Below are 15,676 nucleotides of genomic sequence, written 5' to 3'. Positions count from 1 at the left end.
ATTAACTCAAGTTAATGAGTTGGGATTGTGATTCGAAGAGCAAGTTGATGAATCAGTATTCCTATTAGACAATTGGTGTCATAATAAATGTACCATCCGAAGAGATGATGATGGTTAGCTTAAAGATAGATCATGAGACAGGTCACACAAATGTCATTCTGATAATTTTAGCTTATTGTTCCACATCAATGAGAGCTAAAAATCTGCCTTGCTAGATTTCGCTTCAATTCCTCTTAAAACAAAGGAATAAGATTCGAGACTCGGTTCCTCCTCTAACCATCAAACGATTGAGGCGTGTCGATGCATTTCGACATCAGCATATATTCCCACTCAAACACAATGTGGTACGAAAATAAGTTGCTCTCAGTAGATTTAGAGGGCAATGGGGGCACTTCCAAGTGATACGTGCAATCCAACAACAAAGGAGGACAAGCAAAAGAAAGGAAATAATAGATGGTATGATGGTTGACATTTTGCATATAAAAACAATCGATTTTGAAATATTAAAGAACATATTATTCATATCATTTTCTTCATTGCTAACTCCGGAGGAACACAAATCTGTCCATTTTCTGTTTGTCATGACGGACGGAGACAATAAACATGAATCATACAAAGCCAGGCTGATTTACATCAGGAAACGATAGCAAAAACATCAGCCAGTTCTTCTTTGATGGCATCGACCATCACCAACTCATCACTATCCTCCGCCTTCTTCTTCTTCTTCTTCTTCTTCTTCTTCTTCTTCTTCTTCTTCTTCTTCTTCTTCTTCTTCTTCACCACCGCCACAACCACCACCACCACCACCACCACCACCAAAGCAGGAGGCAGAACAGGTGCAGACGGAGGAGGAGCCGCGCGAGAGACGAGCACGGCCGCCGCCTCGACGCCCCGCTGCTTCGCGGGTCGCGCGGCTGACGGACCGACTGCGACCCGCCGCCCTCGCCCTTCCCGCTCCCGACGCCCTTCCCTCCTCCTTTTCCCGCGCCGCTACCGCTACCGCTGCCGCCACCGCTGCCGCCACCCTTCGAGTGGGTCGTGCTCCTCATGGCGTCCAACTCCCCTTTCCCCGCCCTCGAGACGACGGTCGCATTGAGGCCACCTGCGATGGTCAAAGCTGTGCTTGTGACGGCAACCGGACTAGAGATCATGTAGCTCGTCGTCAAACCTGGAGCCGGCTGGCTCTGGTCGAGTCGAGGCAGTCGGCGAGCCTCGTCTGCTCCACCGAGTGTGGTTTGGTTGGACGCAGACCGACAAGCTTGAAACAAGAGGACGAGAAGAAGGGGGGAGAGGAGACTTCCGGGCTTCATCGATCCGGTAAACTGTGGCGCGGCACGGTGATCACAGAAACCGGAGGAGATTTATAGGGGAAATGGATCGTACTGAAGTTGGGAGCATTTGTGGCGAGCGAGATAACGTGGATTCTAAGCACACATCAATCCGGTGCATGAAGTATGAAAAGTTGCCAGTATGTTTTGGGAGATGGATAACGTCGTGTGACTGGAATGAGATTTCCCTCGAAAAAGATAGATAGATCTTAATGTGAGGAACTCGATCTCGACCGTAAGCTCTACGTGTCAGAGGTTTGAGACAACCACCAACCTCGGATGAGTACATCGATTCACTACCAAATATAGTTCGAGTACCATGTATTGATGGATTCACCTCATGCATGCAATCGAAAAAGTAATTTTTGTATAGATTTATAGAGAGAGGAAAGCCAACTGTGGGCACAAAGATTCCGTGATTTACACGTAGAAGAACAAGAACAAAACGAGGCATATGTTCTCTCTCTCTCTCTCTCTCTCTCTCTGTGTGTGTAGAGGAAAAATAATTGGAGTTCTTTGTCTTGCCATATTCCACGCACAAATTTGGCATTTCATCATGAAGCATGCTGCCCAGGATTCACACCATATAGTTTGCTCAAAGAAAAAGTTCCCCACCCTTGAGAAATAAATGACATGTATATGCTAATGATAAATGTATACATCCAACCAACACAAGCCATTGCAACCACATATAATCCATAAACTGAAAGAAGTATAAATGAAGCAAGTATGGCTCAATTGACATGCACTCAGAAGGTGATGCACTGCCATCAGGCTTTAGCTTTTGGGTTCATGACAAAAGCCATGGAAGACAACACCATAGATGGGGTTCAAACAGTGTGTCAACAATTGCATGGTAATTGATATCGAAATCTGGTCCTACCCTTACCCACCTCCAGTCTACAAGTGAGCTTCTTCCTGGGTGATCGATTGGTTAGATCTTGAGGCATGCAAATGAAGGATAAGTAGGGGCAAAAACATTGAGAACACAAACGAAAACAAATTATATACACAACTCATCATCACATTCTTAAACCGCAGTGATGGCCGAATTCTCATGGCATGCTTCTTGATTCAATAATTAAATTCATGTTACCTCGCAGAAATATACAGCTCATATGGTTCCTCACAGATGCTCTTGAAGTAATTGCATCGTACTCATAGTTAAGGCAGGGAAAGACAAATGAAAGAAGATAATGGAATAGGGAACAAAAGTAGGAACCTTTTTCAAGCAGCAAGCAACTTTTTAACTAGCAGCTACTACAGCTAAATCAGGATAACAGCTTCTCACACGCACTGATGATGGCTGCCTGCCCGCTCAATATCGACTGACCGTTTGGGGTGGTTCGAATAGCTTTCGTCACAGCATCAAATATCATTGATCGAAACAGTGGATCTTCAACTTTCTTGAGAATTTGCTCCACTACCGTGAGATCTATGCCACCAGCAAGAACCAGTTTACCAGTAATTTCACCAAAATAAGTAGGTGCTCTCGGTAGATCAATTCCAATGTCGTCAAGGATGGCAGCATAAAGCAAACAACCTGTCCCCACATCCCTAGAAGTAAAAATCTTATTGACCACTAAATACTCCAGTAGCCTCATAACAGGTTCCATACATGAAGGCCCCTTTTCCAGAGCCAGATTTACGGCTTCTTTGACAACCTCTGGGTAGTATTCAGGGCTATTAAGTTCCTCAATGCATTGAAGTGCTTCATCTATGAGGCGGATATGAAAATATTCCTCCAGAAGCGCAATTGTTTTCTTATGCAGTTCATTAGTATTAAACTTCGGAGTTGGCACTGGCTTATCTGAGATCAAAGGAGATAAAGCTCGGCCACCGGGCCTCAAGGGAAGGTTTTGAGACAGAGAGTCTTTTGTGCCCGTGACAAGACTAGAAGAATGAGCCTGTGGACCATTGCCCTGCAACAAGGCACTGGTCATACCAGCTACCAGACCACCACTACCTTGAGGTAATAACTTAGGGTTTATGGGGGATGGCTTTGCCACCAAAGGTTTCTGTACACTTCTAGCTTCACCCCTGGGCATCGACTTTCTGCGTGGAACTTCCCAACTGTCCCCATCTGGATTAGGCATCCCTGGCATTTTTCGTACTCCAGGCATCCCAGGCATCATACCTCCTGTTCCAGGTCGGTTTACTGGAAAACCACCAGTATTGCGACTATTTCTCAGGCTTGCAGTTGATCCAGGACGCAATCCAAGATTCTTTTCTGCCTCACTATGGATTTCAGTAATTGTCTTGGCCTTTACCTACATAACCAAGCAATCAAAGAAGTGTCAAGAAAACTGACAAAAGTGTCCAACTCTTATTTACATTATTCAAATCAGTTTCTACCGATTAATCTACCTCATCAGGGCATGTAACAAAACATGAAAAACTCCAATAAGGTTAAGAAAATTCTAATTCTTCACAAAGGGAATGCTAAATCTGTGAATGAAAACGGCTAAAGAAGTGGAAAAGATACCTCCTCACGACGAGGGATCCAGTTATTGGCACGTAAATCAAGCACATCTTGGACCATAAATCTTAGTCGAGATGCAAGCTGTGGAATGGTTATTAGCTCTTTCAGCCGATTGAAATAGGCATCATTGAAACGCCGAGATTTGGGGCTCTCATCCAATTGTTTACCGATGGTGTTAAACAACTGACAGATTGCTTCAACATTCTCTTCAGCAGGACAGGCTTTGTTATCAGGCCCCAGTAGCTCCTACTTGCAATAATCACACAAGCATTTAAAGGAACACATCATCAGATGCTGTAAACAGACAAAAAGTTACCACAGAAAATTTACCTGAACGATATGATGGACAATTTTTTCAGGGACCATCCTCTGCTTCAAAAGCTCACCAATAAGGCGAATATTACCAAGAGTACGAAGTTTCACCATTCTCTCTTTATCCCTTCGTTCCATTTCTTGGTCTTCATCAGTCAGCTTTCTTATATCAGCCCTCAGTTGGCCAGCACCTTCAAATGCTTCCTGACAATTATTCAACAGTATTCGCTTGAAGCTAATCTCCCTCCCATTAGCTTCCTCGGAGGGGAACGAGGGTAGCTTTTCATTTAGATCAGAACAGAGTTGAGCATACATGGGGCAGAAAGTTGGTTCAAGAACAGCTTTCTCAAATATGAGTGTAATGACACCCTGCAGCGTTAGTGTGTTAACCAAGTTAAATCTAGAATAACACAACCAAATGAGCTTCTCAGGAGTGAATTTTAGTACATAAAAGCAAAGTAAGAACCTTCAGGATATCAGGTGTTGTAATTCCAGCATCGATTAGTTGACCCTTGAGAAGATCAAATTTATCGGGTGTCAGCTTGTTCAAAATACTGCAGAAAAGACATCACAGTAAATGTAGATTTTGACACAAAGCCTTCACATATAGTTGCTTCCATTTGAAAATTGAAAAAAAAGCAAGTTAAGCAATATTGCCATATAGGATTGCATATAGACAACAATATTGAGGTTACATGAAAAGAATATAGTAGTGAAACCCAAACCAGTATACAACAGATGCAACACCAAAAAAGTTGCACACATATATTTTAGGTCAATTACCCTAAATAACTATACAATACCATTTGACCAACATTTGCAACAAGCGAACTAAAGAATTAGGTCAATTACCCTTTTACTGTTTTCAGGACACGTTCTTTCTCAGTAAGACTCCCTCTTCGAGCAGACCATGGTACTTCAGCCTTAATAAGAGCAGCAGCAGGCCCTCCCTAAAATTTGCAATTAAAAAGTACCAAATATCAAAATTATGAACAAGAAATGGGAGTTCATAGGCATAAGTAAGAGGGATGCTTAACAAGTCGAGGGACCTTGCAGGCTTGAAGGACTAATGTTCCAACAAAAGAAAAGCAACAATCCCTTGCAAAAGGACAAAAAAGGTATCACAGTTCATAAGACATGATTACTTATGCATTTCCAGATCAGTCAAACATAAACACCTATAGTTTTATTTTCAAACAATAAACAATGCAGACAAATACTTGGATCTTTTCTCTCTCTTTCTAATATGTCTCTCAAGGCTCTAACAGCCAGGAACTAACCATGCTTATAAACAGATATAGGCATCACTATTTACCTGCTGGCACCTTATTGGCACATATGCCATCTTGAATAAAACTACATTCTTTGACAGCAGTTGGAATGAAGCAGTGATTTCCAAGGCGCTCGGGCAAGGCGAGGCCCGAGCGCCTCGCTTCACACTTCCAGGCGGCGCGCTTCAAAGAGGCACCGCTTGGGCGCCCAGGCGCCGGGCGCTTCGGGCGAGCGCCTGGGTTAAACCAGGCGACTGAACCAACGTTTTAGGTCTGGTTCGGTCTCCGGTGCTTTAGTTGGTTCAATCGAACCAACTAAAGCACCGATATCAGCTGTCGCTGCCCAACCCTAACCCTGCTCGCCGTTCACGCTACCGCTGCCGCTACCGTCGCTCCCGCTGCTCGCCGCTGCTGCTGCTCGCTGTCGTTGCCACTGTCACTGCTCACTGCTCTCACTGCCGCTGCTCACTTTTACCGCTGTCGCTGCACCCTCGGTTTTCCCTTACACTCCTCTTCCTTCTCCTCTTTCGAAAGTATACTGTTAACAGTATACTATATACTGTTACTGTTAGCAGTATACTGTATACTGTTAACAGTATACAGTATACTAATAACAATAATGTATTTATATTTATTAGATTAATAATATATTATTTTGATTTTAATACTGTTAATTTAATAGCATATTTTTATTTAAAACTTTAAATAATTATATTATATATTTTTATATTTTAGTGTCTCACTTCGCTCGGGGCGAGCGCCTAGCGCCTCGAGCGTTTTTGGACCTTGACGCCTTTTGACGCTTAGCGCTTTTTAAATCACTGGAATAAAGGATATTCTTTGTTATTTGAAATTAAGAAGGCATGAGTAAGAAAATTTAGTTACAAGGATGAACAAAACAGTATGGTACTGTAGAGAAATTAATTAGAACTAATGTCTGAATCACAAAGGCACCATACCAAAAACCTAAATCCTTGTTATACATACACCAATTGCTACCTTGTAAGAGAAAAGTCAACAAATATGTTTCCTGTTGGATTCCATTAAAGCTCAGCAAGAGATACCAGACTTTTGTTAAGGCAATTATTATGGAAGCTTAGAATACATAAACAAGTTGATCACAAAGGCACAAACCTACCATTAGCATCTATCCATCGGCAATATATCAGAGAAAAACAAAAGATTCAGCAGACACAATGAGGCTTCCGATAATAAATGTCACCTTGTTGAAAAATACTGAGGACAGAGGATGTCGAGATAAGAAACTATTAAATAGCCAATTGACAAACATAAGCTTAAACATGCAAAGTAAAATTGAACATGTCATAGTTCAGCCGCTAGAATGTCATAGATGAAGAAGAATAACATGAACTTGAACCAAGTTAAGGAATGAACAAGAGAACCCTCAAAATACATCCTTTAAATAACAGAAAGCATAAACAAACTTGAAAGTTGTGCATAAGCCATGTATTCCAGGTGAAAAATTAAGAAATCAAAAAGTATATTACTAGAAATTCTGGAAGGAACAGACAACAAACTACGAAGAAACCATTATATGTATGATTTGACGAATTAATCTTGAAAGATAAGCATGATGAATAACTTAATCATCAGAGACACAACATCAATTCTGATATTTTATTAGGAGATAAATGATACAAATAATTCAAGAACAGAAGCAAGCCAAAAGAACATAATAAACAATAACTAACAAGAGAAGTAGGCTTTAAAAGATAACAGATACAGCCAGCATTTGCTTTATTAGTCAGGGTCAGATAAGGAAAAAAAAAGAAGATATTTGCAACCTGGACTTTTGAAGAGAACTGGCTGCTTGGTTGCTCCTGCCTGTTCAATTGGTTTGTTTCACGAGATCTGGAGCTCAAGATATTTGATTCCTTGTTGTCAGGATTCTCATCTCTAAGTGAAGGCAACTGCCCTGATCGGCCACGCCAATCACGATTGTCGGGTTCATAATAATGGTTCTGTGATTGACTCAGCAACTGGCAAGCAAAAATAGTTATTTAAATAATACATGCAGAAGCCTGAAGAAGCTTGAACAGAAAATATTCACATAAAACTACACAAGACGTCACCAAATGTTCAAACATTCTTAAAAGTAACAAGCACGAAATATCCATACTAAATATATCTTAGAAGACCAAATATCTAGTCTGTTCGAACTGCTCCACTGTACTCTCTACAAGTACACCAAAAAGAAAAAACATTTTCAAAATGTATGCCATTCCACACAAAATGATCTCAACATACATTTGCATCACCGTGACTCCATGTTTGGTCTTCAATGAACAAACCAGCCTCGATCTCCTGCTTGATTTTCAGAATATCTTCAAGAGCTTCAACATGCTGTCAAGTAAAAAAAGTCAAAGCCATATCAAGAACATGATTGAAGATATTGTATCCAATAAAACGAATACCTTCATTTAGCTCATTTATTTGGCACAAAGCTTTCATCTTGTTTGATGCAGGAGAGGGTTTTTCTTATGATGGGATTACATTTGTTGATGACAAGAAATGTTCACAAATGGCAAAGCTAACAGCATTCTTCCCAAACACTAATTTAAGAAATGACACTAATTCTATCAGCAAAATACAGCACACTAAAATCAAAACAACAAGTAGCTTCACTAGATATGGGAATGATTTACATAAAAAATTAACTCTAGCAATTATGAGCGTCTAAAAAAATTTTGCAATATGAATTAATCTTGAACCCCCCAACCAAAAAAAGGGGGAAAATTAGGAATTATTTTGGGAAAAAAGGTGGATGTTTTTTTAATCAAGTACAAGATGAAAACCTTTCTGAAAGAAAAGGGATTGTAACAGACCAAAGCTTCCTCAAAGGCTCAAATTAAAGATCAACAAGGTGACGTACCCATAGATCAGAGCTAATATTAAAAAAAAATCAGTCCAAACCAAAATTCATATGTACCTCACGGATTTGTAAAAGTTGATCCTTTGTGTAACAAATGCGCTCACGGTTCTCAAATCTTGCATCCCAAGTCTGCCAGGAGAATTATGCATTATAAAGAAGTCTTGTAACAGCTACTCTCAAAACTAACACATAAAAAAGAAAAAAACAACATAGTTGTCTCACAAACAACATATGGACAAGATGTCAAGCATATCAAACATAATGAACATCAGAAATTGGATAGCATATAAAGGGACAATGATCCAACAGACCAACAGTATTTGCATTATATTCAATAGATCTCAAATTAAATTACAGTACTAACAATTTCAAGACACAAGTTTACAACCTCAAGGCATTATTTCGAGTATAATGCTTCCAAATTATATAAAAATAAACATTAAATAATGTGCATCCTTGAAAAGTATTTACAAATTCAATTGAATACGAAATGCATGGGCTCACCTTTCATACTAACAATCACGTAGAAAGCATTCACGATTCTAGAAACTTGCCAGATTCAATTTTTGTCGTATTAAATGCTGGGAAAAAAATCTTTGACGTTTGAAACGCACGAAATTTGAGTTCAAACACTGAAGAGTTCGAATAAAAGTATAAATTTCCCAGCAAAATCATCCCAACACGGGCAAGACAAGCCAGATCAACCGCAAGATATCACATCAACAAATCACTAAATCCAACATAGAGAAACCAAAAGCCCTAGCTGGAACACGGCACGAAACCGCTTAAAGGCACGAACTTTATCCAAATGAGCGAAAACCATAGATCAATAAAAGATCTCTCCAGGGACCTTGAGCGAAAGAGCTGCACCGGCGCCGCCGTGGGGCCGGAGGACAGGAATGTCGGAGGAGCCGAGGGAGGCAGAATCGAAGCGGGGGGCTGGGAGTCTGCTGCCTCGGTTGCCGCCGCCGCCAGGCCTCAAGCTAATGACCGTCGGATCCGACTGCATACCTCAACGTGTCGCTCTCTGTAAGGCTGGCGGTGGAACGATCCCGATCAACGCTGAGAAGGCAAATAAGGGAAACAAAAGGAACGAAAGCGATGCAGCAGAGACGGAGGAGGAAGCCCCTTCGTCAAGAGGGGGCCGATGAGAAACGGGGAGGGGTGAAACCCTTTAACGATCGAAGGGACGAAAATTAAGAGCGAGTAATGTCGTAATTAATCCAACATTGATGGGTGATTGGACAAGGTGATCGTAGCATATGTCGGTGTCACGGCTTTGGGGGCGTTCCCCCAGCCCGAACCGGATTAGTCTCACGACGAAGTAATCGGACGAAACTACCCTTCCTGTTTCGAGTGGAATTCCGCTTTGCAGAATAGAATAATACGAGTTGCTGCTGCTGTTGTGTCAGTCCATATTCTTCTTCTCTTCTTCCCAAAATTCTCGAAGGCATTCCTGTTTTGATGTTGACTGCATCTACAACAATTATTTGCTATTCTTACTTAATATCATATGATGTCTGAATTCCTATTGACGAGAATGGAACATTAACGTCGTTTGCTCGATAATTTTGTTATGCAACTGCACAGATCGGCATCTTTGTTATGCTTTTGTATGGAGTAAATTGGATCGTTGCTGTTTGTGCTCCTAAGTTTACGTTCTTACACTTTGCCATATTGTATTTATGCAGTAAAAATGTACCGATTATGTTATTTAGCTCACTCCATTTTAGTAAGGATAAAGTTGATCTGATTAGTTTGGCATGTTGATTTATTTAATCGATAAATTTTATGAAATACTTGTTTTTTTATTTCAAATCAAATTGAATTAATTATTTGGTAACATGCTGCATATTAAAATCTCTATTGATTAATGGGTTAATTCATGTGTTTATTTAATTCGAATTATTAGAATTCCATATTTATATTAAATAGGACGTGTTTAATATCATGTTAATTAGTTTAATATGGTTTGAAATCGGAACCGAGGGATTGATTGTTGGGATTCGGTCTGACCGAAGTCAGACCGCAGACTGGACCCGGTTAGACTAACCAACGTGCGTGTTTGGTCTGGGTGCTGATCTGTTCAGCCCATGGGGCCCGTCGGTTCAGTCATGTCTCACGTGTCCGGTTCATGGCCTATTAGGCTTGGTCCAGATTTGGCCCCATGCGCCTGTGCACTAGACGCGGGCCGATCCACCCCCTTTAGCCCGTGGCACACGGGCGCAGCTTCTATGCCTCCTTAGCGGGACATGATCAAGTGGCCCGTGTCGTCCGGTTGGAGCCCTCTTAATTGACTCGACCGGACCAATTTTGATCGAGTTATTCTTAACTTGGCTTGCCAGGTTTAAGTTGGTTTAACCTAAATTGGATCCGTTAAAGTGAAAATTAGACTGGGTTAGGATGATTTAGACCAGTCTTAAGTGAATTTTATGTTGGTTCAGTTGGTTCTTGCAGAAAACTTATCTAGTTCAAATCAATTGGACGATTCTAGTGAGGGCGTTGATAACTCATGATTTTATTATTTAATAAATTTAAAATTTTTATTAAAAATTATGATTTAAAATTGATGAGTTTTTTTTAATTATTTTGAGATTATGTTGATAATATTGATATGATTATTCTTTTTCCAAATGATAAATGGTGAAGGCACTATTCGAGGTTTCAAATCCATTAATTGACCTTGCGATAAACTATAAAGCTTAGTTTAGTTGATACTATGTTAATTGGGGTTTTGAATCTTTAACCTTATGTCATGGATTTAGTTGGGATTGCTTAAGTCATAAGGCATCATTGCGTTATTCCTCCATAAAAGGTCATCCTAATTGTAACCTCGCTCCGAAGAACTTATAAATGAACAAATTGATTAGTTCGAAAGCAAATGATGAAAAAGTCCCGATATCTCATGAAAAAATAACTTTATAAGTAATTCAACAAACACTCCGTGTGTAAAAGAAAAAAAAAGAGAAAAAAAAATTAGGACTTTAGAAGATAAATGAACAGTCACAACTCCGCAAATGACTACTCACTAGGTGTTAGGAGCAATGACAAGTTTCTGTAGGCTTAATATATGAACTTGCACATCTAATCAATGCCCAATATTACTCCAAACCCCCATTTAGCCATGTGCCACTTGAGAGATTCTGGGATGCTAAGATGGCTGATGTTTTTCTCTACACCGTTGCTTGTAGAAAACATGTCATGATATACGAAAATTTGATCATTTTGGGATAGTTTTATCTATTATGGTGAACGGTAATTCTGTAGCATTGTAAACTATTCTTAATTATAGTTTTCAAACAAAAACATAAAAATAAAATAAAACACATTGCCAAGTATATACAAGTAAACAAAAACGATGAACAATCTACTAACGAAAGTATTATGGATACGCGACAATCGTTTGTAAGATTCTCCCCACTCAAACTATCGACATCCTCGTTAATGCTTGCTAGTAGGTTTTAATGATAACTTCTTAATATTACAAGACATCTTCAGACTCTCAATTAGCTTCTGTTCGAGGAAGCTTTTACCATTTAATCAAGTACTCGATATGCTCTACTTTGTTAGATAGTTTTATCTTCTGATATGCTAAAATGATTTCAACTCATTTTTTATAGGAGACTTTGGTGAGGGTTAATTAAGTTGGAATACTTTGGGAAGCATCTTGCAGTTTTGAGTGTTAGGCTTTCAAGTTACTTGCATGAAAGGCATTGTAATTTTTGAGTTACCTACCTTACTAATAATTAGGAAAAGTTTTTCATACTTGAGTATCAGTCCCTTATATACTTTATGCCTAATAAACTAGAATGATGTTGGTTGGAGTTTCACTAACACCAAGTTTTTGACTTTAAACTCTTATGGTCGTCTTTTTAAATCTGTCTACTTCTTCATCGTTTTCGCCATCGATGTCCACCATCGCATGAGTTGTTAGCCATTTAGCTTGATAACCACATATATCATTCAACAAATGAATTATCAGTCATTTAACTTGATGTGTACATACATCAGCTTGCTACTCCCTGCTTTTTAGGCATCATTTTTATGTTCTCCCTCACTTGATCTCGCAACATATTCAACAAATGCATTGCTCCCATCTAAGATCCTTGTAACTCCTTATCGCTCATGTTAGATTCTAAACTACCTGAACTAAGGGTGATGACCTTGCTCTTGTCTAATCTAGGGGATGAATTGATATTTGTCAATGCATTGAGTGCTTGCTTTTGTGGGCACTTCCTCACCATGTGCAGTCCTCCACATAAGAAACATTCATCAGGTTTTAGGGCCTTACCTTTTAAACTTGAACCTTTATGGGAACCCCTTTTCTTTTGCTCAATTCTGGACTTCTTCGCTTGAAAATACTTAGATGGGCGATTTTTCAAAAATTATCTTTTTTCCCTCCAGCAAAACAAAGTCAGTGAGCCTTTCCGAAGTTACGATTGTCTCGACCACATCGATTACATTCCTTTGATTTAGTTCATGTTGTGCCTATAACTTTAGTTTATTGAGGAAGCTAAATAGCTTGTCCTTCTCGGACATTACTTGTATGTCTAGCATCAATGCTAAAATTATTTCATATAGTCTCGAATTGAAGTACTTTGGCAGAGTTGTCTCATCTTCCTTCCTGTGATGAACTCCATATTCATGGGTAGGAATTGAGTTCTCAATTCCCGCTTTAAGTCCTCTCATGTGCCTACTCAACATTGACCTTGTTGGATCTCTTACTAACATGTTTGTCACCAAAGTTTTATATCCTCATTTAGATACATGGTTACTATTAAAACTTTAGTTTTTATAGAATCAAGTCTCGTAGCTCAGAAGTATTATTCCATATCAAAAAAGAAATTCTCAAGCTCCTTCGTATCCTTGGCAATCCCATAGCAATACGGCTCGGGTGCCCTCAAGTTTTATAACAAAGTAATATAGGTGTTACTCTCTCCCTTATTAAGAGCCCTTGTGAGCAATGTAATCCTAGATGTGAATTTCGTCATGATTTTGTGTAGGTGTTGTATTGAGTCTTTAGTATCTTCTATCAATAGATCTACTTGGGACTTAACCTTATCAATCCAAGATTCTATCTCTTTTTGTGAGTTTTTTATCCTAAGAAACCTTCGTTGACCTTGAAAAAGTTCCTTTAGACTCGCTTCAAGAACGTAAAGGTGAGTAAATAAAGAAAAGAGAGTAAGAAGAAAACAAAGATTTAGAAGACAAACAATTAGTCACAAGTATGCAAACGATTACTCACCAGGTGTCAGACGCATTGGCAAGTTCCCATTGGCTTAACATATAAACTTGTAAATTCAATCAATGCCTAACACTACTCCAAATCCCTATCTAGCTAGGTACTACCCGGGAGGTTCTGGTGGGTTGAGATGGGTAATACATATTGTAGCCCATAGAAAATAAGTTATGATATGTAAAAATTAAATCATTTTGGGATAGTTTTGCCCATTCTGATGAGTGATCGTTTTGCAGCATTACAAATTATTTATGCTTACAGTTTTCAAACAAAAACACATAAAAATAAAGCAAATCATGCTACCAAACATATGTATAAGCAAACAAAAGCGACAAATAGTTTATTGATGAAGGGATTGCAGGTGTGTGAGACCATCCGTGACACTTAGGTAAATAGATATTATACATCACTACCAAACCAATGTTTAAGATATAAAAAATATAAGATAATATTTATGTAATTATTATCATGTGATATAAGTGATTATGCTAGGTAATCCACATTAAATATGTACCTTATAAAAAGAGCTAAAAGTCCATTATAGTGTGTTGTTACTAGTCGACTGAATCTAGTAAATAGTATACGAATTATAATCTATCATAATATTTTATCAAATGACTTCCATAAATATATGAATGAACATGACATGAAAATAAATGATAATTTTGATTCCTTATCAAGGACGGACAGACTAATATTGATAAGACGAGATCCTTTAGTGATTAACGAATCATCGGACATGATGAATAGATGATTCATTTTTCTGTTATTGAAAAAATCATATCTTCACTTGAGCATGCGACGGACACGACTAGGTTTGTCATTGAGAGTATGATATGAGTTTTCTTTATCCACTATTAGAAGAAAATAAAATATTTGTTATTGAGAGAGTGCACTATCTAATATTCTCTTTTATTACGTCATACATGTCATCGAGATATGTTGAATATAATTAATATATGATTTTCTTTACTGTATTCATTTATTTGACGCATGAGCTTTATGATGAATTGATATATTTTTATTTCATGTAAAAATATTAATATAAAATTTTAAAATATATTTTATAATTATTAAATATAAATTTTATGATTTTTGTAGAATTTTACTTGTATTCTTTTAATTGCCAATTTAATAAGAGAATATTCCTTTAAAATGAATTATTGATGTGAGATACCGACAATGGGGACTAATTGTATTCTATTTATCCGCGGCTCGATTGATGAAAATAATAATCATAATATATTTGAATGAAAAAAAAAAAGACTACTCTTCTTAAAAAAACTAGATCGACGAAGAAACTTGAAACCCAAGATCCCTTGTGCATTTTGAGGGTTTACAAGTCCCAAAAGTTTTTGGATGGTGGGCTGAGTAGTGATTAACATCTTTCACGACAATTTATGTTGTTCCTTGTTCATCCAGATGGAATTTAGTATGTTTTAAGTGAGCACATCAATCGCATCATATGATGCACATATATGTTTTAATTGTTAGAATATGTGACCCTTTTATAATTGAATAAGATATATAATAGAATAATTAATTGGGTTCCATTCAGATATTTTAGCTAATAGACTAAGTCCACTACGGAACGATACCTCGGGAGATAACCTTGATGAGAGGAAATCTCCTGAGATCTCATCGTAGACCCTCTGCTCTCACCTATAAAATGACAGGACCTCTAGGGGTTGAGAGAGTGTTAGAGCGGGAGATAACCTTGATGAGAGGAAATCTCCTGAGATCTCATCGTAGACCCTCTGCTCTCACCTATAAAAGGACATGACCTCTAGGGATTGAGAGAGTGTTAGAGCGTTGGCATTAAGTACAGACGCACCTCTCCGTTGGATTTCATTCTCCCCAAAATCCATCACTCTTAGGAGAAAGGATCTACTCCTCCTTGCATTGCAGATGGTGACGGTGCCTGCAACTTTGGATCGGCGGCTGGCTGCAGCAATCTTGGATTAAAGACGGTGCTTAGCAGATCAAACCATATCTCTAAAGAGATGGCATCAAAAGGTACGCATCGTAATATTTAGATCTATACATTTTGATTTCAATCCTGGCATATAAATTATTTCTGCATTTCAGATATAGCATAATTATAGACTTTATGCTTACAATTGGTATCAGATATAGCATAATTATATAATT

General features: G+C 38.6%; 1 protein-coding gene and 1 long non-coding RNA gene across 2 annotated transcripts; both read right to left on the bottom strand.

The window, feature by feature from the left end:
- Nucleotides 1-552: 552 nt before the first annotated feature.
- On the bottom strand, nt 553-1,589 carry LOC108951959 (uncharacterized). The gene is made up of 2 exons (XR_010484823.1): nt 1,169-1,589; nt 553-1,102 (listed from the first exon to the last, which is right to left on the bottom strand). It is a non-coding gene; the product is annotated as an uncharacterized LOC108951959 (long non-coding RNA).
- A 783-nt stretch (nt 1,590-2,372) lies between these two features.
- Nucleotides 2,373-9,463, bottom strand: LOC135586568 (eukaryotic translation initiation factor-like). Its single transcript, XM_065099139.1, has 9 exons — nt 9,137-9,463; nt 8,344-8,415; nt 7,662-7,757; nt 7,199-7,393; nt 4,975-5,072; nt 4,589-4,676; nt 4,141-4,491; nt 3,814-4,056; nt 2,373-3,598 (listed from the first exon to the last, which is right to left on the bottom strand). The coding sequence occupies exons 1-9, from the start codon at nt 9,293-9,295 to the stop codon at nt 2,600-2,602; spliced, it is 2,301 nt and encodes a 766-aa protein (XP_064955211.1). The 5' UTR covers nt 9,296-9,463; the 3' UTR covers nt 2,373-2,599.
- Between the last annotated feature and the right edge of the window lie 6,213 nt (nt 9,464-15,676).

Source organism: Musa acuminata, chromosome BXJ2-3, assembly GCF_036884655.1.
Source record: "Musa acuminata AAA Group cultivar baxijiao chromosome BXJ2-3, Cavendish_Baxijiao_AAA, whole genome shotgun sequence".
Classification (NCBI taxonomy): Eukaryota; Viridiplantae; Streptophyta; class Magnoliopsida; order Zingiberales; family Musaceae; genus Musa; species Musa acuminata.
Note: the sequence above shows the minus strand (reverse complement) of the source record. Positions and strands in the feature narration are given on the sequence as shown.